Consider the following 24,821-nt stretch of genomic DNA (forward strand, 5'->3'; position numbering starts at 1 on the left):
GCCATCTAAAAATAGCCATACCATCTTGATGGAATATACAGTATTAAACACACAAGAGCGTGGGATCACAGATAAGACCGCTTGTCATGGTTTCCATTTTTTAACACCTTCATCTTTGTGCACTATCGCTTATCATCAGCCTGTGCAGCCTGGGTTTATCTATAATCCTAAACAATATCATTCCATTCCTTTCTGCTGAAGTTGCATTTTCATTCCCACATGCAGTGTGGTCTGACATGTGTGGCCTCAGATTAGATTGTCTTTGTACAGATGAATCCGTGCTGAGTGATGATTACGTAAGAATTTGATTTAAATATATAGCCTGTTAGTTGCAGGGAATCATAGCTGGAATTATTAATTATATTTGGTCTTAAACTAATTGGAACAATTTACTTTCAGTCATTATTTTAATAGCTTGGGATTTAAAAAGGAACCACTGAACTTGAGTTTCTGAGTGAGGCATCCCCTAACGATGGCTAATTCAGTATACATCTTGCATCCTATCTGTACTTTGAGCTCTCTCTGCACCGTAAATTTCAGTCCGATGTTGTCTTTTTATCTTTTACTCTGTCCGTTCCTCTCTTTCTTTTCTTCTCACTCTCCAATAACTTTTTTTAATACTGTTTTTTTTACAGTTAGGACAGTAATGTCGTCTTACATTTCTTTGATGAATCAGCCACAGTTGCCAGGGATTGCCATTGATATCTGGTTGTAGCCTGTGATGCCGTACATAAGGCAAAACTCAGCTGGAAAAGTCCTGGAAGCAAAAGTTGCAAAGTGCAGTTTTTCAGCCATGGGATGCTACTGGGTAACGACACCTCCAGGAATGTACATAATGAATTTCCTTGTGCCATCATAACGTGTCAGAAACACATATTTTTAAGATTCTAAATAGATTTGCCCATCTGAAACATAATGAGTTCAATGTGTTATGAGGTCTCAGAGCTAGAGCTCAGTAACGGGCACTAAATTATGTAAACTAACTATAATGGAACTAGTAACAGCCAAAAGGGGCATAGGGTTACATAAAATAACCACTAAATAATTTTAAAACATTTTTTAAACGAGACACAAACTGACAATAAGCAGCACAAAGACAGACAATTATTTATGTTAATGTATTGACCCTTTTACTAGTCCTGGTTCTACTGTTGTCATGGGTTGTAGCTGCACCTCCAGAGGTGTTACAGAACTCCACACAGATTCTGTACATTATTCTTGCTAGTTTGCCTGTTCACCATTTCCATGCAAAACAAGTACAATCACTCAACAAAAACACTGTACTTACACAACTTTACAAATTCACTTCTTCAGATGTTACCCACAATGCAGAGAAACACCTGTCTTTGCACATAAAGCACTCAAGGCTGCAAAGCAGATCCTCCCAGAGGTGTTGTTACATATAGCCTCAGTATGAGTCAGCTGAAAGACAAATCCATCATGTGCTAAAAACTCCCATCCGATTTGACACTTTAACATTACCAAACTTCTGCCTGAAGGAAGTGTTACCCTTAAAAATGTCTTACCACAGATTTATATTGAAGGGCTTAGTTAATAAGTCAGCTACACAGAGAAGCAGCTGGCTGCAGCTGCTTGTAGGGTAAGGAAAACTCTGCCAGAAATACTGCTATAGACCCATTTATACGTCATGCAGACTTGTGCTGGAGCTGTGCTGCATTTAGTATTATACAACAATGGGTTGGGACCCTACAGGAATATAAGCCATGCGTACAGCAGATGACTGTATGAAGTCTTTTCACTCTCACAGCATCTCAAGTTAAAATTTGAGATTTAAGTGCTTTTATTCCTCACTAAACAAGCTGGTTTATGCACTCAGTTATAGTTAAGGCTGCATGATGAGAAGAAATGCTTTAAATGAGTTGAGATGACCCCCAGCTGGCTTTCAAGGAATCAGAATTATTTAATCATGGAGTTTCATTGTGTATGAAGAGCTTTTTAAGGATCTAAATGCCTGTGTAGTTCGAACACGTTCACAGAAGAATAAACTGAAATATTTAAAACTGCAATAATTATTTTAAAAAATCACATTACAAATTCATTAAATTATCACACTCAGCTGTCACTTTATGACGTCCACCTGTTGTGTTGTTTGTTAACACAAATATTTAATCCTCCGAGAGTCTGTTTCTCTTCCTTCTTTCACATAATGGTATGATCTTAGTTTTACCTCACATGTGGGTGACTGCACTGAAGTCAACTGAAGTTCAACTGAGCAACAGAATGAGGAAGAAAGGAGATTTAAGTGAATTTGAACGTGGCATGGTTGTTGGTCTGAGTATTTCACAAACTGCTGATTTACTGGGATTTTCACACACAACCATCTCTAGGGTTTACAGAGAATGGTCTGAAGAAGAGAAAATATCCAGTGAGCAGCAGTTGTCTGGACCAGAACGTCTTGTTGATGTCAGAGGAGAATGAACAGACTGGTTGGAGATGATAGAAAGACAACAGGAAGTCCAATAAACACTGGTTCCAACCAAGATATGCAAAACAGCATCTCTGAACACACAACACGTCCAGCCTTGAAGCAGATGGGCTACAGCAGCAGAAGACCACACCGGGTGCCTCCTGTCAGCTAAGAACAGGAAACTGAGGCTACAATTCACACACACTCACCTACACTGGACAATAGAAGATGGAGAAACGTTGCTGGTCTGATGAGTCTCCATTTCAGCTCCACATTCAGATGCTAGGCTCAGAATTCGGTGGAACCATCATGAAAACATGGATCCATCCTGCCTTGGATCAATGGTTCAGGCTGCTGGTGGTGTAATGGTGTGGGTGATATTTTCTTGGCCCACTTTGGGCCAGCGTAACCTGGTTTAACCACCACAGCCTACCTGAGCATTGTTGCTGACCATGTCCATCCCATTATGACCACAGTGTAGCATCTTCTGATGCTACTTCCAGCAGGATAATGCACCATGTCACAAAGCTCAGATCATCTCCACCTGCTTTCTAGAACATGACAATGAGTTCACTGGACTCCAGTGGACCTGATAAAGTGGCCGGTGAGTTTATGTTTGAAGTGAAATGTGACTTTATTAGAGAGGGGCACCGTAGATTTTGTGAAGAATGATCTTTTTCAGCTTTTTGTTTTAGCTATACACCACAAACATTATTGCACTCTCATCCCCTGAGTTTTAAACCTCAGCATGCAGTAGATTATAGATTTTAAAAAATCATTTTCTGCCACCCGTCCCAAAACCAAAGGCAAAGTTAGCAGCTAGCTAATTGAAATGGAATGAGGTTGTTGTCCTATATCCAGTTAATGTGCAAATAATGCACCTTCCCATCATCATGGCAGCTCCTGATCACTGCAGTTAAGCGATCCTTTTACCAGGTTCCACCAGGCTGAGCAGCAAAGATTCACCATAAAACTAAGACTTCTACAAGCATGGCTGCCATATTGTTCTGCTTCCACTCCATACAATCTTTTAATATAGAAGAACTTACAGGTTTATAAGAAACTGAAAGAACAAACTAAAAGAATTTGAGGCTGGCCAAATGCTGGGACAAAAATTATTAAACGCATGGTTTGCACAACACATCTACAGCACTTCTGAATCCTACTGGGACCCTCTAACTGTCTCATGAAGTGATGAAAAGCCCCCCTCATGTATGGGGTAAGAATCACTTGAGTGCTATTCCTGTATTCCCAGCAGATATCTTGGTGTTAAGCTGACGTAAACGATGTTTGACTGGCACACAGTAACCACGTCTGAGAACTCAGAACTGTGAGCTCTCCGAGCCGAAGATGACACGACAGTCTCGTCCTCCCAGTGGGCCTCATTTACTCTGAGAACAAACGTTGTTTTTGTGTCTCATGTGGTCTGCATAACAAGCAACAGCCCAAACTGAAATCCCGGTGAGGATCTACAGGTATCCTCCAGAATTTTTTTTTTTTTTGTCACTGTGGTTGACAACATTTTCATACTTTGCACAGCGTGATCTTCTGGAAGTTTTGCAAATACAGAATAATGTAAAAGTAATTGACACATAATGGGACTTTTTCCAGACCCACACCGACAGCTCGTTTGCTAAAAAGCCATAATTAAATATATATAATTTTACTAAATTCTGGACATGCAGTAGATGATTGGCGTTATCTTTCTCCTTCATGCTGCATAAATATCGGCTCATTCAGCAGCCGGATGAATTATCAGCTGATGAGTCAGAACCAATCGCTGTCATGCCGCTTGGCCACTATAACCAGTCACTCTCTGATGATACTCCTGTAACTCCCTCAACCATCCGCGTCCCTCCTCACATGATATCATTTAATAAAGCTGATTTATTCTAATCAATAGTAATGTCAGTGCATTAACTGGATTGGGTCAGTGTTGCTTGGATTCTTAGAAAATCCTGTTTTATTCCATCAATGATAACTGCACAACCGTTTGCTCTCAATACTCAATTTCTACACATAAATGTGTCTGAGTTATTAAACTTCTTGTTACAAACCAGTTTTTAGCTGATGCTGTGCTTAATGTTGCAGCACATTCTGTTATTTTTCACAGTAATTAGATTACACATTAGCCATTTCACCATATTGATTTCAGCCATGACACTCAAACATTTCTTTGGAGATTCAGTTATAGGTTTATTATGACGAGTGCATTAAGAGTGGATTCGGAAAGTTTAGACCTATTTTTCCGCTCACTAAGAAGTTTCCACATCACAGGACTTTAATGTCCTAAGTAGCCGCTATGCGCCTCAGACAAATGTGATGTACTTTAAACACGGGAGGAATTATGAGGCTTAGTGTGCTGGAATTTGATAATTGAAAACTCAAATGGAGGAAGAAGCTCTAAAAGTTTGCTATTCATTCCTCCCACATGGTAGAAAAACACGTAAAGACTACAGTTTGTGGCCTCTCCAGCTAAAATGCTTCAAGTTAGTGTTTAGTTGTCCTGTTGACACAGTTTTAAGTATTTGCAGCGTTTTTGACTTCCCACTTGATACCATCATAAACCTAAACATTTATTAACAGGGCTTCATATGATTTTTTTATGAGTTTTTAAAGTGAGCACTACAATATTTTTAACTTTAAATATGTTGTGATCATTAATGTGATGAAGATGGTGATTTTTATTTTGGCTGATTTTTCTTCGGCGCAGTGTGTGATCTCTGGGTGTTAGCTAGCTAGTTTTAAGAGTCAATGATTGAATGGCTTTTGCATAAAGGCTGGTGTCAGTAGTCAGTTTCTGGTATAATTCACTGTATATCTCTACCTTTTTCCTTTTTTTTCATGTAATGAATGAAGAAAAATGCTTCAGTGGCAGGTAATAAAACAAAGATAAGCTAGCTTTCTGTCAGTTTTCTGCACCATAGACAGACTACAAAGTACTTTCTCAGCAGCCAATCGTCTTAACTGGTCAAGAGTTGGCATCGCTGTCCTCCAGTGTGGCCGTCACCCTGCACACAAACTGTGTTGATAAGCCAGGCTTTGAAAAGAAGCCCGAGGGACGCTGCAGGCTGCTCGGAGCACCAGGAGCAGGAGGCTCTACAGTGATGTGGTTACAGCAAAAGCAAAAGCAGTGTTCAAAGCTGTTGAGGAGAACTGCTGAAGTGGGATCTGAAGATCTTAACAGACTAAAATAGCTGTGGTCCAGACATGGAAGGAGGGTGTTGGTAGATGAGCTCCATCACTGTAGTTTAAGAGCTGTTGTGTAAAGCTGATTCACCATTGCACACCTCCACTGTATGTGGGATGGCATCTTCTGTTTGCAGAGGGAGAGATTTTTAAAAAGACACAAATAAATGAATACATAAATAAAACAGGCCTGTCTCCAGTGAGGGATTTTCTGGAAAATACAGTTCAGTGTTCACTGAGTCCAACAGATCTAAATGCTCCAGCGTGGCTCAACTGACAGGTGATGCCTTCACTGTCTCCGCAGACAGCAAAAGAATAGATGTTAATTCTGATTACACAGACTTTGAATAGGAAAATTGGTTATAGTGGCCAAGCGGCAATTTCAGGATCAATTACAGTGTCCGATCATATATTGTTATTACAGTTTGTCCATTGTGCTTTATCCAGCTCCAATGTAATGAGAGTAATGAGAAAGCAAAAGTATAATTCAGCCGTTTATTTGACCAAAATCAGGTCAGCAGTTTCTCTGTTGAGACCTCACAGCTCAATTTGAAGCAATAATTAGTTCAGTATAAGTAAGTATTGTATTGATTCTTAAATGTAAGCATTTTTTAACGCTCTGTATCTTAAGTTTACCGTTCACCAGCAGATTTTCACCATGGCCATGTTTTTATTTATTTCCTGAGACCTGCTTATTTATTTATTTAAGAGAACATTAGTCAGCAGAACAAAGCCAAGTGAGCTGGTAAAGAGCTCCATTAAAGGCCTGAAAAAAGCTTTTTTGTTTGATGGATCAACTTGTGGAGAAAGCTGCAGATGAAAGCTGAATAAATCATTGATGCCACTGTGTGTAGGGCTGGTAATAAGTAATGATATTTATCAAAATAAACAAAAACAGGTGATGCAGGGCCTCAGTATTGGAAACATTTTGTTTGACAGCTGCTGCCAGTTTTGTGAAGGGCTTCTTATTGAGTTTGATTGTGGTTTCTGGTCACCCAGGGCAGACTGTCAAGTCCAGAAATATCACTTTTGTTCCAACAACAACAAAAATCTATCAATAGCTCCAGGCTGCAGAAGTGTTGAACTTGTTAACCTCCCAGAACTTTTAGCTTCGGTTTGGATATCCTCGACTACACTGGCCTCCAGAAATTTCAAATGTCTGCAACAAATTATATTATTTATATAAAATCCTAAACTTCTCTGACTCCAGTTACATGACCGTACTCTTTTTTTTTATTGTTATTTTATTATTATTTATGTTACATGAAAGTGACGTATTATTGGTTTAATTATTTTGTGAGAAATAGGCAGACAGGATAAGAATTTCTTCTTTCTGCTCCTTTTCATTCAGGTGTTGAAATTTAAATAACATGACCATGCTATTCTACTGTCCACAGGACTACACACTGACCATGTACTTCCAGCAGTACTGGAGAGACAAGAGACTGGCCTATGTGGGGATCCCTCTCAACCTGACGCTGGACAACAGAGTTGCAGACCAGCTCTGGGTCCCAGACACCTACTTCCTCAATGACAAGAAGTCCTTTGTGCACGGAGTTACAGTTAAAAACCGAATGATTCGGCTCCACCCGGATGGCACTGTTCTCTATGGACTCAGGTGAGAACTTTAATGGGGACTTCATACAGTCTTTTTCCTCCTGATTTCTAACATTTTAAGTCTTTCCTTTAAAGTATTTTTATGTAATATCCCATGCATAGCACATAGATATTACTGTAATGTCCAAGTTTGACTTTTCATGGAAAACAGGAATATTTGGAGGGGTCTAGATTTTTGTAAATAATGAACTGATAATGTCTCTGAAAAGTGGTCATTTAGTGTAAAAAGTACAGAAAAACTGTAACTGCAGACAGCCTCCTTTTTTCAGTCAGTTGCTTACTCAGGATGATCCTAAATTATTTGGCTTTAAACACCTTTCATGCCTGGTGTTGCTGATTTGTGACAAACCACTTCTGGCCTTTATTTTATTTCTTTTTATCTAATTAATTTATATTATTTATTTGCTTTAATTTAGTCTTATTTGTGTATGTATTTCTATATTATTTATTTATTATTTAGCATTATTTATTAATTGTTATTAATTTATTTAATATTTATTTGTATTTTATTTTATTCTTGACTTTTTCTTTTTTCTGTATTTTTTTTGTTTTTTTCATATATATGAAATTGTTAAGTAATCCGGTGTTAAGGGTTGCACAAACACTTAGAATTTATTGATAAGAAGAGAAATGAGCTGTATGTGAAAGACATATTTTATCAGGGTTTCTTCATAGTTGTCACATCTGGTGGTTTTATGAGGTTTTCATCCTCTTTATAAAATGTAAACAGTTTGGTTGGACAAACTAATCACCCATACAGGCAGCTGGTGAGAGGATGCTGCATCACTGCTGCATTATGATCTAGAACATGGTAGTGTTGATGTAGAACAACATATAGTACATTGTTTGCGGCATTCACACATATGAGCTTTGCCATGGCAAAGGTCAATTGTCAATTTACATTAAATATTTTGTTAGAATTTGATTGTTTATTCTTGGGATGGCACCTAGGGGGAAAGTAAGATTTTAGGGGCGGCCTAAGAGGGGGCATAGGCCACCCCTAAAAAGCCCTTATTGATGGTACAATGGCATCTCAGCCCCCTTCGTGCATACCCCTTTAATAGTTTGTGTGATGCACTGATGTTGAAAACCACAACTTTAAATTTAATTTTTATTTTTACAAAAATGAAATTCTTAAATTCAAAATCAAGTCGAAATCCATACAAGCCACCACAGCTTGGTACCTCCCCATGCCGGTCACCAGCCTGGTTGGTTTAGCTGTGGGATGGCATCCCATTCCTCAACAAGGAGCTTTTATAATTTCAATAAATTAGTTATTGTCTGTTATTGTCCAGACAACAAGATATTGGATCCATTTTATTTTAATCAAGTGCATTGGAGCAGATACACATCTAAAACATGCAGGACACTGGCTCCCAAGGACCGGAGTTGCCCATCATGTACAGCAGGTTTGGACTCACACCAGGTCATTTTATCTTCTCCACTCCCAAATTCTGGAGGTTCTCTATGCTGATCCTCGCTCTGTGAGGGAGAGTGTGGTCAGAGGATGGAGTTAGGTCCCAGATTCTGGAGATATGGGCTCACCACTGACTGTCATTCTGATATGCCTGTCTATCACTTAGGTGCCATTCATATTAGGGCTGGGCAATTTATCGAGATTTTCAAATATATCAAGACTTTATCAGACTCAATATAGAAGGAAGCAATATCGTTTATATCGAGATAGCTTGTTTTGAGTTAAAAGCATCTTTTATTTTGCATTTTGCACAGCTGTATTTTTATTATGGTCATTGAAAAGTATTTTAATTTATTTTGTTTTAGGAGCATTTAATTTAATATAAAGGTACTTTAATTTCAGTCAACTGTTTTAATGCACATGTGCTGCTGATCCTTAATAAAAGTATATTTGGCACTAAAGGCTGTAAATTAGAACTGTCTTTTTGGTTACTTGACAAAAAATATATATATATCGAGATATATATTGTATATCGTGATTCAGGTAAAAAATATCGAGATATAAGATTTGGTTCATATCGCCCAGCCCTAATTCATATACCTGTGACTGAAACACACCTGACATCACTTGAATCTCAAAACAAGAGGGAATACCAAGAGGAGAACATTGCAGGCAGATTTTCTGGGGCACCACCCCCAGAAAATGTTAATTTCACAGAAGCACGGTTCAAACAAGTTATATCTGGGTGTGACTAATCAGGCTTTCCAACAATGCATAGTACAACCCCAACTGGCATTAATAACTCTATAATACCATTTCTATCATATTTGATAAATACAGTTTCTGAGACCTTTTGCATCATTTTATGGTAAAAATCTGATACACGTCTTCTCAATAATAATACAATAATGCACTGCAATAATTTTGACATATCACACAGTAATAAACAGTAAATATACAAAAATTATTTTTGTTCTTTATTTTTTTCTCATTTTTTAGACTTTTCTCCTCATTTTTTCTTGGTTTGGGCTTTAAAGGGTTAAAGGGCAGAAATAATCAACCGATAACAAATGTCCTTGATTTTGATACTATTGGCCGAGCATGATTACTTCAGATATTTCCATTCCTGCAAAATATTTTGGAAAACAAAATTATTTTGGACAAAGTGCATGAATGCAGAAGTTAAGAAACAACTGTGAGGTGTTTGAATAGAAGCCTTAATAAGAATTGATGGTTTGCCTCAGCATCTGCAGATAAAAGCGTTTTTTAGTCCTGCCATTACGGTATAGTTTATCCTGTAAAATGCAGATACAACACACTTTAGAGATTATTCACACATTAGACATTTCTAATATCCAGAAAGGAAATTGATCTCGATTTTTTTCTGACTGATTCAATCTCAATAAAATATGCATCTACAGAAAATGAATGTTCAGCTCATTCAACCCATTTTCAGCATCTCTCATTGTGCTTTCAGTAATTAATCCATTTTCTCAGTGCTTGGCTTATAGTGCTCTCGGCTTTTACTTCATCATTTCATCTCAGAGACTCATCAAGAGGCAGAGAACTTTATTTGATGTACTAAAGTAATTTAAGCCACAATTTAATACAATTTAATCCAAATACAGAAGTCAAATCTCATAACTCCAATCCTAAACTGTTTTGGCTGCAGTTAAAAAATGGATTGTCAGTATAAACTTGCATCTGTTAGAATTGTTAGTTTTTTTGTTTTTTTTTTGTATCTTTCATAACTAAACAACATCTCTTCTAACTGCGTCTTACTTTGTGTTTATGTTTTGATTCAGGATCACAACGACTGCAGCCTGCATGATGGATCTGAGGCGGTACCCGCTGGACGAACAAAACTGCACCCTGGAAATTGAAAGTTGTAAGTTTAAGCCCCACATTTGGTGCTTAGCTTAGAAATACAGCCATACTTTTTCATCACTTAAAAATATGAACAGCGCCGGCATTCTCATAAAAAGGAAACAAGTTCTCACACTCCTCCCTTTGTGGAGACAGAAACTGCACCGACTGCTGTATTGCTCTGGATTTATTAACCTGTCGCATCCCAGGAAGATTGCTCCCTGCATCATCTCCAGCTAAAACAACTTTGTCCACACAGAAGAGTTTTAAGCAGACAGTGATTTTCTTAGTAGAGCTCAGTAACGATCAGTCCAGCATCATCCATCATGATGGCATGTTTGACCATATGAGCTGCCATCAGACTATTGACAGTTATAGATTGCATCCATGTGGTAAAAGTCTGTCTTCTGGCAGTAACATATATTCCCACAAAGATTTACATCTCTTGCAATCAGCAGTTCATAGCACCCCAATGTAAATCAGCCATAGATGAAGTATGGCCATCCAGCAAGAAGAGACAGCCACGCACTTTTCAGGCCATTTCTGCTTATAAGAATCACACCTCTTGCCTCATTTTCTCCCAGATGGTTACACAACAGATGATATCGAGTTCTACTGGAAAGGAGGAGAGACTGCTGTGACCGGGGTGACACGCATCGAACTCCCTCAATTCTCCATAGTTGACTACAAACTGGTCTCCAGAAATGTGGTCTTTTCCACAGGTGAGTATAGACAGACTCAATAACTGTATTCAAGTGATGCAGAAATGGTTAAATTATATGTGTGAATTAACATTCTGTGGGACATCTTTCTCCTTTCTGTGTCCAGTTTCATGCCCTGTCCATGAACAAATACATGGACTGTGTATGCACAGGGTAACATTTATAATAACAATCATTTTGTCACTTTTAAACAATGCTGCAAAAGATTTAACTGCAGCAAAGAATTAAAATACAGTAAAACAACTTGAGATAACAACAACATGAAATGTAATGAAGTTCATTGTATTTAAGAAAAAAGGACCAAAGAAACAAAGTCTGGTTCGCTTGAAATTGGGGGTCTTGATTTATTTGCAAGTGAACCCTGATGCCGTTTGTTTGCAGTGTGAAAGCAGCAGTGTGAAGGGATGTAGAGCAATGTGGTGGAAAGCTCACTGCCTCTCCTGCTAATCATACTGGACAGTCTTGTGAAAACTGTATTAGGTTAAAACACCAAAGTAAAAACCAGACTTGCAGTGAATGAGCCGTTTTCAGTTCTGGCCAGGAAATGAGCCAGATTTTCTTCTTTTTTCTTCTTGGTCAGTGGTAGTTTTAGATAGTATCGCCCCTTATCAAACAACTAATGTAACTGCGTGACGTTTTCTAGGTGATTCAGTGTGCTGAGTAAAGGCCGGCGTGAATGCAAACCAAACAAAACAAAGGAGTGAAAATGTTGGAATCCCTCATCCAATCAAACCAAGTCCTCTGCATCATCCTGGTGTGAAAGCACCCTTTAGCTGTTTTGCTGCAAACAAGTGGAACAAACTGCCAGTGGAGATTAAACTTTCACCAAATGTAGACATTTTTAAATCCAGGTTAAAAACATTTCTTTTCTCATGCGCGTATGCATGAAATCCAAATACAAGTAAACTGCCTTGCCTTGCCTTGCCTTAAAGTTTTGGTAATACTATCTGAAAGCTTGCAGAGAACAGAAACAAGAGAACTGAGAGATGTCTGGAAACCAAACAGAAAGACCTCCGATTTTTGTTATTGAATTCAAGAAAATGAATTTAATGGATTTAATGACAGAAAGATTAGCTGTGAGACTCACAAGGCTGCTGGGATTGGTGGGTTTTCATCAGTATGCACAACTGAGTGTCATCAGCATAATAAAGGTCATTTACAGTATGTGGTGTAGTACAGGGTGTGGTTGTTCAGGTCTGACAGAGACCATCAATCCTTTAAACACCAAAAACGTTTGATTAAAATATTGTTCAATTATACATGATTTTTTAAACATATTTTATTCTTATTAATTGTTGTTTTTAATACCAAAACTTCATTAACTTCAGTCATAATGCTGCTGCAACAGTTACTGTAGGCTCACACGTTTAGATGACTCAGTAATTAATTGATCTGAACCAAAGTTAAAGATCAACAAATAATCATGATACATTTTTTCTTTTTGTTTTAAAATGTATGGGCTTTGTAGAGTTTCACAGTAGGGTTGTTCCCTGTTTTAGTTTTCTCTATCTTTCTTAATGACTGTTTGCACTATGTTTGCACCTCATATCAGAACTGTGAGTAACATTAAAGAAGCTACTTCGTTTCTTCAAGCTCATGTTGAATAATAAAGGATGTACAGTAACATAATGTATTCCTGTGGCAGTGTGCAGATAGCATGAATTATTCTCTTATATTATGAAAAAACAATGATTATTTTCACTGCTGAATTAATGGCATGTAGGATGGATACTGTTCTAACATTGAGGACATGAAACAAAGATGGCTGTTAGAGCTCATTACGATCAGAGCCTGATGGAATACAGTCTGAAGAGCATCTACTGATGCTGTTAATGTGTTTAGTGAGGCTTTGTTTAATTTTTAAGACATTGTGTACATATTTACAGCCAATTTTACTCAGCCAAGTTTATTTATTCCCAAAGCAGTTGTTAGTTGTATTGTTTGTGTATATATTCTCAGATATGTTTATATAACCCCAGTTCCAAAAAATAAAATATATATTGTGATATAAAATGTAAATTAAAACAGAACGCAATTATCTGCAAATCTCATAAACCCATATTTTATTCTCAATAGAACATAAACAGCAGCATGCTGGATGTTGAAACTGAGACATTTTACCATTTCATGGAAAACATGAGCTCATTGTGAATCTGATGGCAGCAGCACATCTTTCCAGGGTGATGTTCAGCATCGTGTAGCATCCCCTCTTCTTTTAACATCTGTCTGTAAACGTCTAGGAAGTCAGGAGACCAGTTGCTGGAGTTCTAGGAGAGGAATGTTGTCCCATTCTGGTCTGATGTAGGATTTTAGCTGCTCTACAGTCCTGGACCTTCATTGCTGGATTTTTGCTTTCGTGATGCTCCAGATGTGAAAGGTCTGGACTGCAGGTGGGCCAGTTCAGCAGCCGGACTCATCTCCTGTGAAGCCATGCTGTTGTGATGGATTCAATAGAGGTTCCTCCTGATTCTCTGAATCTTTGGATGATATTATACACTATGGATGGTGGTAACCGTGGGCTTAGAGATTTGCAAATTGTTACATTCTGTGTTTACTGACATTTTACACAGCATCCCACCATTCTTGGAATTGTGCTTGTACATTAACAGCTACATTAAATCAAATTTTATTTTATTTATTTATTTATTGTATTTTGTATTATTTCATGGAAAACAATTGTAAATATAATAACTTATCTTGCACTATGGGATGTAGACTAACTTTGTATCTAGTGAAATGCTTTCTTGGTTCTTAGTTGGTAGTGCCTAATCAAATCAAATCAAATTTTATTTATTTTTAAAGCACTTTTTATACAAAAAGTATACAAACTGCTTTATATAAAAAAATTGTTTAGCACATTAAAAACAAGTCTTCATACAACCAAATATAGGACCTTAAAAACATACACCTGATCGTAATATCTCTCTCACTCAATGCACTTAGGCTAGGGTTAACACTGCAGGCTGAAGTGACCCAAATCCGATTTTTTGGCCCCTATGCAACCTGTATCTGATCTTTTCATGACAGTCTGAACGACAGGTCCGATTTTTTCAAATGCGACCCAGGCCACTTGGATATGTGTTCCTACATCTGATACGTACCTGATCTTTTGCCAGGCGACTTCAGTCTAAACGGCCTGGTCGCATTAATCCGACCTACACGTCATACACATCATTGTTTATAAACTCTTATCTGTAAAGGCGCTCGCATCACTCTCCCATCACTTCTGACTGCGACTCCTTACCCACACGTTTCTCTGTATAGACATTGCTGCCACTGCTCCATAAAATGCCATGGTCAAAAATCTGGCTCTCCTCTTTTGCAATCTCCTCCTTAAAATGATGCCATCGAAAATGAGCTGGCTATGGTTGGATAATAAATTAAAAATTGCAACATAAGCTCTGCTGTTACCGTCCATGTTTACTTCCGCAAACATGAAGACGTCACACGCACACTCACTGTCACGTCGTCATGTCTTCTACGCATGCGGGACACTTTTGGTGTGCATAAGGTTCATACAGGAGATCACATACAAGTCGCATTTAATTGGAAATGTGAACAGACTCTCAAAAAAATCGGATTTCACAAAAAAATCCGAATTGAGCAGTGTGAACCTAGCCATAGACACCCACACCCACACACACCCACACACACATCATGCATGTACCCACCCTGTCACTCCCACCACAACCAACCACACACCCCCATCTAATCAAGAACAAGACTAAATTCCTTCAGACTGCAGCTTTATCAATAGTCATGAACCAAAGTATTCAATCTTCATATTTCTCCAGAAACAAAAGTGTTATCTTGTTCTGCAGGTGCCTACCCACGACTGTCTCTGAGCTTCAAGCTGAAGCGAAACATCGGATACTTCATCCTACAGACATACATGCCCTCCATCCTCATCACCATCCTGTCCTGGGTGTCGTTCTGGATAAATTATGACGCCTCAGCTGCCAGAGTTGCATTAGGTATGATGTGTTTTGTGCAGTGAATTAAAACAAGTTGTTGTGGGACACATAGAAGATTTCTGTGGAAAGTATATGTTACCTGCAGTAAGCACCATGTGTTAAAATCTATCAGTTCCCTTATGAGGGGACTTGTATCATGTGTCTTTCTTAGGCTGCATAACAGGAAATGGAAACAGAAACAGAAAAAATGGAGCAGGAGGACATGAGGATATTGTAAATAGATGGCATGGAAGACAGCAGGAAACGTGCCTGTTTTAAATGGGAAAGTTTGACTAATGGTCTCCTCTACTCAAGAATGCAGCTGTGAAATTATGTCTAGCTAAAGAAAACTTATTGCACCAACATCAGGGAAACATGATTTCTAGTCAGCAGAATACATTCAAGTTACTAAAAGTAGACTTTTTGAACACATGGATGTCACTGAATCCCAAACAAAGTGTTTTCATGGTTTTTAACTCAGGAATTACCGTTTTACTCTTGATGGTCGGGTTCTTTACAATGTGCCTCATTTACATGATATCCAACTGCAGCAGGAAGATGTTATGATTAAAAGCCTTAAACCAATGATAGACTAGACGTGTAAAAATATATACATTCACTGATCAATGGGCCAATAACATTATTCCAAAATGAAAATCAAACTTCTATTTAGTAATAATTTGTAAGACACACTTTTGAAAAAAGAAAAAAAATATGTGTAACTGTTTACATTTGCTATGTTTTAACGACCTTTTGATTTTTTTTTTTTTAATTTGATGAGGAAAATATGTGGTATCTATGATAAAGTCAGACTGTACTACCTTGGTTATTATAATTAAGCTGTGAAAATATTTAGTTTTAGTAAATAAAGGAAAGTTTTACCCTATATCAGGCGTGCCCAAGTCCAGTCCTCAAGATCTACTATCCTGCAACTTTTAGCTTAATTCCCTCATCCACATGTCATTCAGTTCTGCAAAGGCCTGGTAACAAGCCATTCATTTGATTCAGGTGTGTTGGAGAAGGGGTGCATCTAAAAGTTGCAGAATAGTAGATCTCGAGGACCGGACTTGGGCACCACTGCCCCTATATCCTGCTTTGTTTTGATTTATTTATTTACTTTATAAGGGGAAATTGCACATTAATGGACATAAGTTCAAATGTAAATGTTCTACAGAGTTGGCCTAGCAGATCATTTGCTTGTGATTGTCCCTTTAATATCTAAAAATTTAAATTTTCTTTGACATGATGTGCATATTTTAAAATTCCATATACAGAATGTGGTAAAGTCTGATTTTATTCAAAGAATAGATTTTTTTTTTATTTAAATGAGCTCAGAGAGAAAAAAAATATTTTAATATTTTAGTTTAGATTTTTGTGATTTGATATGAATAGAAATAGTTGTGTTAAATCAGCATGTGATATCGTCTCATGTTGATCGCTGGACCCTGAAACACATCAAAATAATATATTGCCAGAATTTATGATATTGGCAGACAGTGAATCGTTATTATCGGACCCTCAGCACCAAAGTTTAACAATGATGTAGTCCTTAACTTAGCCCTGGTTGGACGCTGTGCATGCAAAGCTTTATCAGTGAGGTCTCACACTGTGGCAGGAGGATAGACACATAGATTAAACAAAGAACCTTGTTTGTTTCCGTCGTATTGTTGAGGCTGCTGCTTTGTGCTGTCATAAGTGACCCAAATGGATCTCGAACTCAAACTCTCCACATGCCTCTCAGACAAACTAATGGTGCATTCAGATGGGGTCATGGTTACTGAAAGAGTCCTGTCTGGTGGTATTAAATGCTCTATGAGTCTACGAATCATGTCATCCATTTTCCGAGCTCACAAGCTCCATTTAAAGGCAGTATTACACATTAGACAAATCTCAGTTCACTATCTGAAAACTATTCTGTAAAACGCTAACACCCCCCCCCCCCCTCCAAATCATTGCTAGAATATTTGCCTTAATGGAAATGCTCATTCAGCCTCAGTGCACTGTAAGTGCTAACTGTAAAAAAAACAACACATTTTTGTAGCTGTTGTTAAATCTCAGTTATTCATAGACCATGAAGACGACTGTGGTACATTTCAGGGGGGTTGGTGGGCAGCTAGATGTGGAAGAAGCTCTGCAGGGTCTTAAATTTTCAGGAGACACACTCCTGTGATTTGCCTGCCTCAACACCATCTCATTTAGAAGACGGCTGTCTGAGACACAGTGAGATCAATGCAATTTAGAATGCATTTACACTTATCGTGCCATCCAAATTCAGTCACTATGCGATTATTCACCGCAGACTTTCATTTCCTCTGTCTTTACAGTGCTGCCCATGTCTGAGCAAACATACAAACCTGCTTCTAACAAAGTTGTATTAATTTACAGTGTAAATGATAATAAAAAATTATCTTATTTACCTCAAAAACCTGTTGTTTATTCAGTGGAACTTAGAACACATCTAATGTTGAAAGTATACATTTTCCTATGCTATGAAAAATTTATTAGTTACATATTGCAGGAATATATACTTACCGGCGAATTTATCAGGTCCACCTTGCTAGTACAGGTTGGACCTCCCTTTTTCCTTCAGAACTGCCTTAATTCTTGGTGTCATAGATTCAACAAGGTGGTGGAAACGTTCCTCAGAGGTTTTGCTCCATATTGACACAACGGCATCACACAGTTGTTGCAGGTTTGTCGGCTGAACATCCATGATGAGAATCTCCCGTTCCACCACATCCCAAAGCTGCTCTACTGGACTGAGATCTGGTGACTGTGGAGGCCGTTGGAGTCCAGTGAACTCATTGTCATGATCTAGAAAGCAGGTGGAGATGATCTGAGCTTTGTGACATGATGCATTATCCTGCTGGAAGTAGCATCAGAAGATGCTCCACTGTGGTCATAAAGGGATGGACATGGTCAGCAACAATACTCAGGTGGGCCCAGTGGTTAAACCAGGCCATGTTGGTCCAAAGTGGAACAAGAAAATATCCTACCACACCATTACACCACCAGCAGCCTGAAGCATTGATCCAAGGCAGGATGGATCCATGTTTTCATGATGTTTCCATCAAATTCTGAGCCTACCATCTGAATGTGGAGCTGAAATGGAGACTCATCAGACCAGCAACGTTTCTCCATCTTCTATTGTCCAGTGTTGGTGAGTGTGTGTGAATTGTAGCCTCAGTTTCCTGTTCTTAGCTGACAGGAGGCACCCGGTGTGGTCTTCTGCTGCTGTAGCCCATCTGCTTCAAGGTTGGACGTGTTGTGTGTTCAGAGATGCTGTTCTGCAGATCTTGGTAGGAACCAGTGCTTACTGGACTTCCTGTTGTCTTTCTATCATCTCCAACCAGTCTGTCCATTCTCCTCTGACCTCTGACATCAACCAGACATTCTGGTCCAGACAACTGCTGCTCACTGAATATTTTCTCTTCTTCAGACCGTTCTCTGTAAACCCTAGAGATGGTTATGTGTGAAAATCCCAGTAAATACTCAGACCAACAACCATGCTACGTTCAAATTCACTTAAATCTCATTTCTTCCTCATTCTGATGCTCAGTTTGAACTTCAGCGAGTCGTCTTCACCATGTCAACATGACTACATGCATTGAGTTGCTGCCATGTGATTGGCTGATTAGATATACAGTATGTGTTAACCAGCAGGAGAAGAGGTGGACCTAATACCTATTCACATATATGAGCAGTGGAAAGAGAATCCTGAAGTTAGGCATAAATGGATCGTTCTGTGTTTTACCAGGAAATTTCATCATACTGTCAGTTGGCAAGTGGGCAGATTTTCACCATTGGAAATCCTGTATTGCATTCCAGTTTATCTAGATCTGAGTTTTGAGAGGATTTAGATTCCTGTCAGTCTCTTTGCTTTCTAGAAACTTGATACCATGTACCTGCTTTTAAGTCTCCCTCCCTCACACTATACAGCCAAGCATTTTTTAAATTATGTGAGCCTGAATCAACAAAAACAGACACGCCTATCCAGAGGACACTGAAACATCACAGGCACGTTATTGTAGATGGTGCACATTATTATCAGACTGACTGCATCGCTGTTTTATATTTGCTGAGTCTGTTCACTCATTTTGTGCAACATGAGCTGTAAAACATACAGTGGTGTACTTTTTGCTTGTCTGAGCTAAAATTCAAGCTTACCAAGATACACTAAAGCATCTCTGCAGCTGATGAAAATTAGTCTCACTCAGACCTCATTTCTAATTTTCTTTCTTTTTTTTCGTATTAGCTAACTATTTCACACTTAATGAGGAAATGTGTTTTCTTTTCTTCCAGGGATCACCACTGTGCTGACCATGACAACCATCAACACTCATTTGAGGGAAACACTACCCAAGATCCCGTACGTTAAAGCTATAGACATGTACCTGATGGGCTGCTTCGTGTTTGTTTTCCTGGCTCTGCTGGAATATGCCTTCGTCAACTACATCTTCTTTGGACGCGGTCCTCAGATGCAGAAAAAACTGGCTGAGAAGGCGCTGAAAGCCAATAACGAGCGCAACAAATTTGACAAGCCCAAGGTGAGAATCCCTTCCAAGCACCAAGAAGACATGCAAGTTTTTTTTTGTTTTTTTTTTTTTACACAATGTCATAGTACTTATTTACAGTCAAGGCTCAAATAATTCACACCCTTCCCAACTTTGGCTGGAATAACATCTAATATGCCAATTAAAAGTGAAATAAAATATGTTGACAAGAAAATCAGTATTAAATGCATTTGAATCTAACAGAAGATTTTTAACATAGATCCAATTAAAAATGAAAAAAAAAAAAAAACCATGTAACAAAAAATGCACACAGTTAGGTTTCCCCCAGCTTGTTATTGAGGGATCCTGTCGTTTCACTAGCGAGGCTTTAGCAGCAGATTTTATTAGTCCTGTAAACTGTCAAGCTGCTAATCCATGCTTTGTCTTCACCCTTAATCTGTATTTACCTCTACTGACTGGGAGCTACCTTCGCATCAATATCACACAATAGCTTCCATTCTAAGAATTTGGCCCCTAAGTTTGGTCTGTAATACCTTAGAGCTGCCAGTGGAAATTGTAGAATTATGGTTGGAGAGAAGTCCTTTATACCCTGATGATATATTTTAAAGTATAGTAAAATGACACTGTTTCAACGTTGAATGATTTAATTGGTCCTCACCGGGAGACTCTTGGGCTCCACAATGATCGTTTCTTTGACTTCTTAAATGTTTTTCTTCTGGCTAGTCCATTCTGGAGGGAGTCAATTGCAAGTCTTCATCTCTTAAACAGTCCAATCAGGTACAAGGCCGTCGTCACTCACGGGGGGTGAGTGTCTGTCACTTGACGGCTGTGTCACATCTTTGAAACCACAGTTGCTGCTGTGGTGCAAAGATTGACCTCATTTAACAAACAGCCTCTCTAAGAATCAGTTCCCTCGTTGTTGTGTGAGAACATTCCTGTTAGGGATGGGCGCATCGATACTCCAGAGTCGATACTTTGATATCTGCCAGCCAAAATATCAGACATGGAATATCTAGATACCTCTTTGCTAATACAAAACATGCATTATTTTTCACTTCTGAGAGTTTTAGGCAATAAAATTACATGTGAGAAGGTTATTTATTCCACTCTTCTGTCACATGATTATGGCAGCCTATCAGATGTCATGATGATGATGATGATGCTAGCTTTAGTGAGGATGGTTTGTTTTAATATTTTACTGGTTAAATGCACGTTCTTGAGCACTATGCATTATTATATCTATTATATTACTGTCATATATACTTAATTACATACGATTTAAGAAATTTGAATTATTTAAATTAATTTGTAAACTTTAAATGTTAATTTCATTATAATTTTAGAAGCATTTCAAGTATTTATGCTGGTTAGTTCTATTTATATATAATTTTGCCCTTCTAATAAAGATAATGAGTAATTTATAATGTGATTTTCCTTTAAGTATAAAAAAGTCTCAGTATTAGTGTTGGTATTGATGAAAACATAACATAAACTAATGGAATCGTATTGATAGGAAAAATTTTGATATCGCCCATCCCTAATTCCCGTTGACGTCTTGTTAGTCTGTTGTACTCCACCTTTATATGTGTGTATCTTTTAATATTATCAATATAATAATCCCTATTAAAGTGATTGGTGGGTGTATATGTAATATGTGGTTATTTTCTCCATAATTGTTTTTGATAATATTTATTCAGAATTATAGACATTTGTATTTGTCTTCATAAATATAACATGAGTTTAAGCATGTTTTTTATATATAAATGAGGTCTGGAGAGGACCTCCGTTTTCATTGTTACACACTCTTACTTAGATTGTTTCATAAGCTCGCACAAAGCAGACCAAATTCTAAAATAAATGCTCACCCTGTCACTTCCTCTCGTGCCTTGTGTTCATCTTCTGTGTTCGTTTTGTGCCTCTGTTTTTGCCTGAGGTTTCAGTGATTTATTTATTTCTGTGTAGGAAGCAATGCCTTTCATGACATTAGTATTAGAGCCATCCAAGTTCAACCTTGAGCTGATTTGTGAGAAGTGATTTAACTTTGGGGCAAAAAAAGCAGCTTTTGAAGGCTGCTCTCAGTTTTCCAAGCTGTAATCTGTCACCCTGCTGGAAGAGGCCGGCTCGGGAACCCTGACGCATGCTGCACATGTGTCATCAGTCACCGAGGCCTCAGCTCACAGCCCATTTTTAACACCGCTGCTGTTTCTTATTCTCAGGTCGACTCCCAGGGAAACATTTTGCTGACAACCTTGGAGATCCACAATGAGATGGGGGGAAACGAGATCACAACAACACTGAGCGAGACTCACAACTCCTCCTCCATGGTGTTTGACAACTCTGGAGTCCAGTACAGGAAGTCAAGTGCGCCACATGACTCAGGCCGCCTCAGCATGGACAGGAACACACATTTTAAGAAAACCCGTCTGCAGAGACGATCATCGCAGCTCAAAATTAAAATCCCTGACCTCACCGATGTGAACGCCATAGACAGATGGTCACGGATTATATTCCCCTCCATCTTCTCCCTCTTCAACCTGATCTACTGGCTTTACTATGTTAATTAAAACACTGCTTTTTAAACCCATCCCACTCTCATGCTAGTTTTTGAATGAGAGATTTCTTTATGTGACACACCTGACGTGACATAATCCTGAACTTTTTTTTTTTACACTACAACAAGTGATGACTTGGATGAGAGAGAGCCGATACTCTGACCGAGCACAGTCACAAGGATTTAACTACACGTGTTATTCTACTACGACTCACATGTACAGCCAACCTCTGCTCCAGCCTCACTGAACACTTGGGACTTGGTTTGGAGGACCAGAGTTTAAAAAGTTTTGCACACTGCTTAAGATCAGTAATTACATCTGTCGACAGGATTATATGGTCACATTATGGCATCCTCTGCAAGATTTACAGTATTATTACCACTCTAGTCGTTCATCATTCTTCACACAAATGACTGATTTACACATGCAGACTGAAGTCATACTTTATGATATACCGTTTTGTAATTAAACCAGATTAAATTAGTAGTTCTGATACTTTGGGAAATGTCTGTGTTTGCTTTGATGATTAATGCCACTTTCATGTCTGATGTCAGTAGCTTGTTAGCTTAGCTTAGCTTGAAACTGAAAACGAGTGAAAACAAGAGGCAGTATTTTGAGAGCTGCAGGGGGAGTAATATTGTTTTTATCTGCAAACCTTCCCTTAATTTGCCTTAAAGTTGAAGCCCCCTCATGTGTTCACTCAAAAAGTAAAAAAATAGCTTTGACTGGCTCGATAGCATATTGGACGGTAATGCATTCATATTCATTCAATTAATTTGAAGCACCCTTGTTCACTCAAACATTCAAAAATAGTTTTAATATTAAATACCTGTTTTTGTTAATGAAAAAAAAGCATTTTACAAAAATGTTACTCACACACTCGGTGACATTACACAAAGAAATTGGCCTTTGCTTATTAGCTGTCTCTCTCCGCTAACAATACTCTAACAAGTGGCTTTTCCTTATAACGCCTGTTATTGCCAAGCTTAGCTCAGTTTAGCTTAGGTAAAGCATCAAGAACAACTAGCCTGATAGCACCTTTGATGCTAACGCATTTGTTTATATTTGGTTAGCTGTGGCCAAGCCAGAGTGTATATGTGTATAATTTATGTTGAAAGTTGTGTTTTGTAAATATTTCCTGGCTGACTGCTGAGGCTGCCATTTTCATGTTTACAAGTTAAATCTAAGGTGAGCTTCACAGGTGCTAGTTAGGAAAGCTTTTGTTTTTCTTCTTACCTCGGGCTTATTACCTTTCATGCTAAGCTATGCTAACTCTCAGCTAGCTGTAACTAAATACAATTTATTTTGTTACAAATTATTAGTAAACAAATATTTCCCAATATATCAAACTTTTTTATTTAAATATACCCATATGTTTTTGCTTTTTCATGCCCATCAACAAATGAATATTTTTGTGTTAAATAGTAATAGCACAAAGTTTCCCAGGCTGTTATGGTAAATTTTGATCTGATTTACTCTGTTGCATTATATTACCATTGTGCTCTCAGTACTGCTGACACATTCATTAATTTTTCTATAACACCTTCACTACATGAAACTTTACATGACAACTTCATGTTCTTCTTTCAGAACCAGTGTTCAACAGGTGTTGTAACAACAAGTCATTGTTGCAGATTCCATCTCTACTCCAGATTTTTGATTTTCCCTGGGATTTGATGTACATACTGTAACTGCACATTTTCTCAGCTCACATTTAATCACATGGCTATGTTGTCATCATTGTTTTTGCTCAGTGATTTCTGGCCTTGCTGTTCTGTTTTGTTAGTCTTGACACAATATTATAATTTCCTATTTGTGATTGAAAATATAAAACATAAAATCACAGTTTGAGATTATTTCCATTCTTTCCTTAAAGCTCAGCATGTGAAATCCCTGAAGTAAAGAGGAAACTGGGGAATTAAGGGTTTCTTGGAATAAAAAACGCTGGCAGACAGCTTGCAGCGCACCATCTGCACTACTTGGTGGAGCGTCTTGCAGCGCGTAGGAGTGACACCACCTGTCAGAAGTCCACAGAGCTCAGTGATACGTTCAGGCATTCGCCTGACAAAGCCTTGAAGACATCACACAAAATCGACAAATAAAACACTCATTGAATAATAATAATTAGCTTAATTTCCTGCAGTGTTCCTGTAAAATGAATAATATTTGGCATTATTTTACTGACTGCAAATAAACAGAATGCATTAAACTCCTTCTATTCAGCACCAATAACCAATGATGTATGGGTTTGTAAATTATACTCAGTGTGGGAAGGTTTTGTTGTTTTAATTAAATGAGGGACTTTCTTGGGTCCAATCACAGCTAGACTGAGGTATTTTAAGGGATGTTTTAATTGTCAATTTATACCACTTCACAGGAAGTGAGCTAAAACATACCTGGATTTTACAGAAGATGATTGAAAAACGTCCAACCTACTAATGATTCTCTGTTTAAGATTTGTTTCAGTAGCAAAAGTGTGTTTACAAGAAGACAAACAATAGCAGGACCAATCATAATGATACATATTGCTGGCTAAGAGATGCACCACTTAAAGGTTTTGTGG

At 38.1% G+C, this 24,821-nt stretch overlaps 1 protein-coding gene across 4 annotated transcripts in view; it reads left to right on the forward strand.

Annotated features, from left to right (window-relative positions):
* gabrb3 (gamma-aminobutyric acid type A receptor subunit beta3) overlaps window positions 1–23,200 on the forward strand; it is a 36,059-nt gene extending 12,859 nt beyond the window's left edge. Inside the window, exons 4-10 of one of the 4 annotated variants that reach the window (XM_042006310.1) lie at window positions 7,015–7,235; window positions 10,457–10,539; window positions 11,102–11,239; window positions 15,061–15,213; window positions 19,495–19,739; window positions 20,254–20,261; window positions 21,820–23,200. In XM_042006310.1, coding sequence (XP_041862244.1) covers window positions 7,015–7,235; window positions 10,457–10,539; window positions 11,102–11,239; window positions 15,061–15,213; window positions 19,495–19,739; window positions 20,254–20,261; window positions 21,820–22,270 — 1,299 coding nt within the window. In that variant the 3' untranslated portion in view covers window positions 22,271–23,200. Of the gene's footprint in view, window positions 1–7,014; window positions 7,236–10,456; window positions 10,540–11,101; window positions 11,240–15,060; window positions 15,214–19,494; window positions 19,740–20,253; window positions 20,262–20,429; window positions 20,511–21,819 lie in introns of all 4 variants that reach the window. The other 3 variants (XM_042006306.1, XM_042006307.1, XM_042006309.1) reach the window with 3 other exon arrangements.
* The last annotated feature ends 1,621 nt before the right edge of the window (window positions 23,201–24,821 follow it).

This window comes from Melanotaenia boesemani, chromosome 14 (genome assembly GCF_017639745.1).
Source record: "Melanotaenia boesemani isolate fMelBoe1 chromosome 14, fMelBoe1.pri, whole genome shotgun sequence".
NCBI lineage: Eukaryota > Metazoa > Chordata > Actinopteri > Atheriniformes > Melanotaeniidae > Melanotaenia > Melanotaenia boesemani.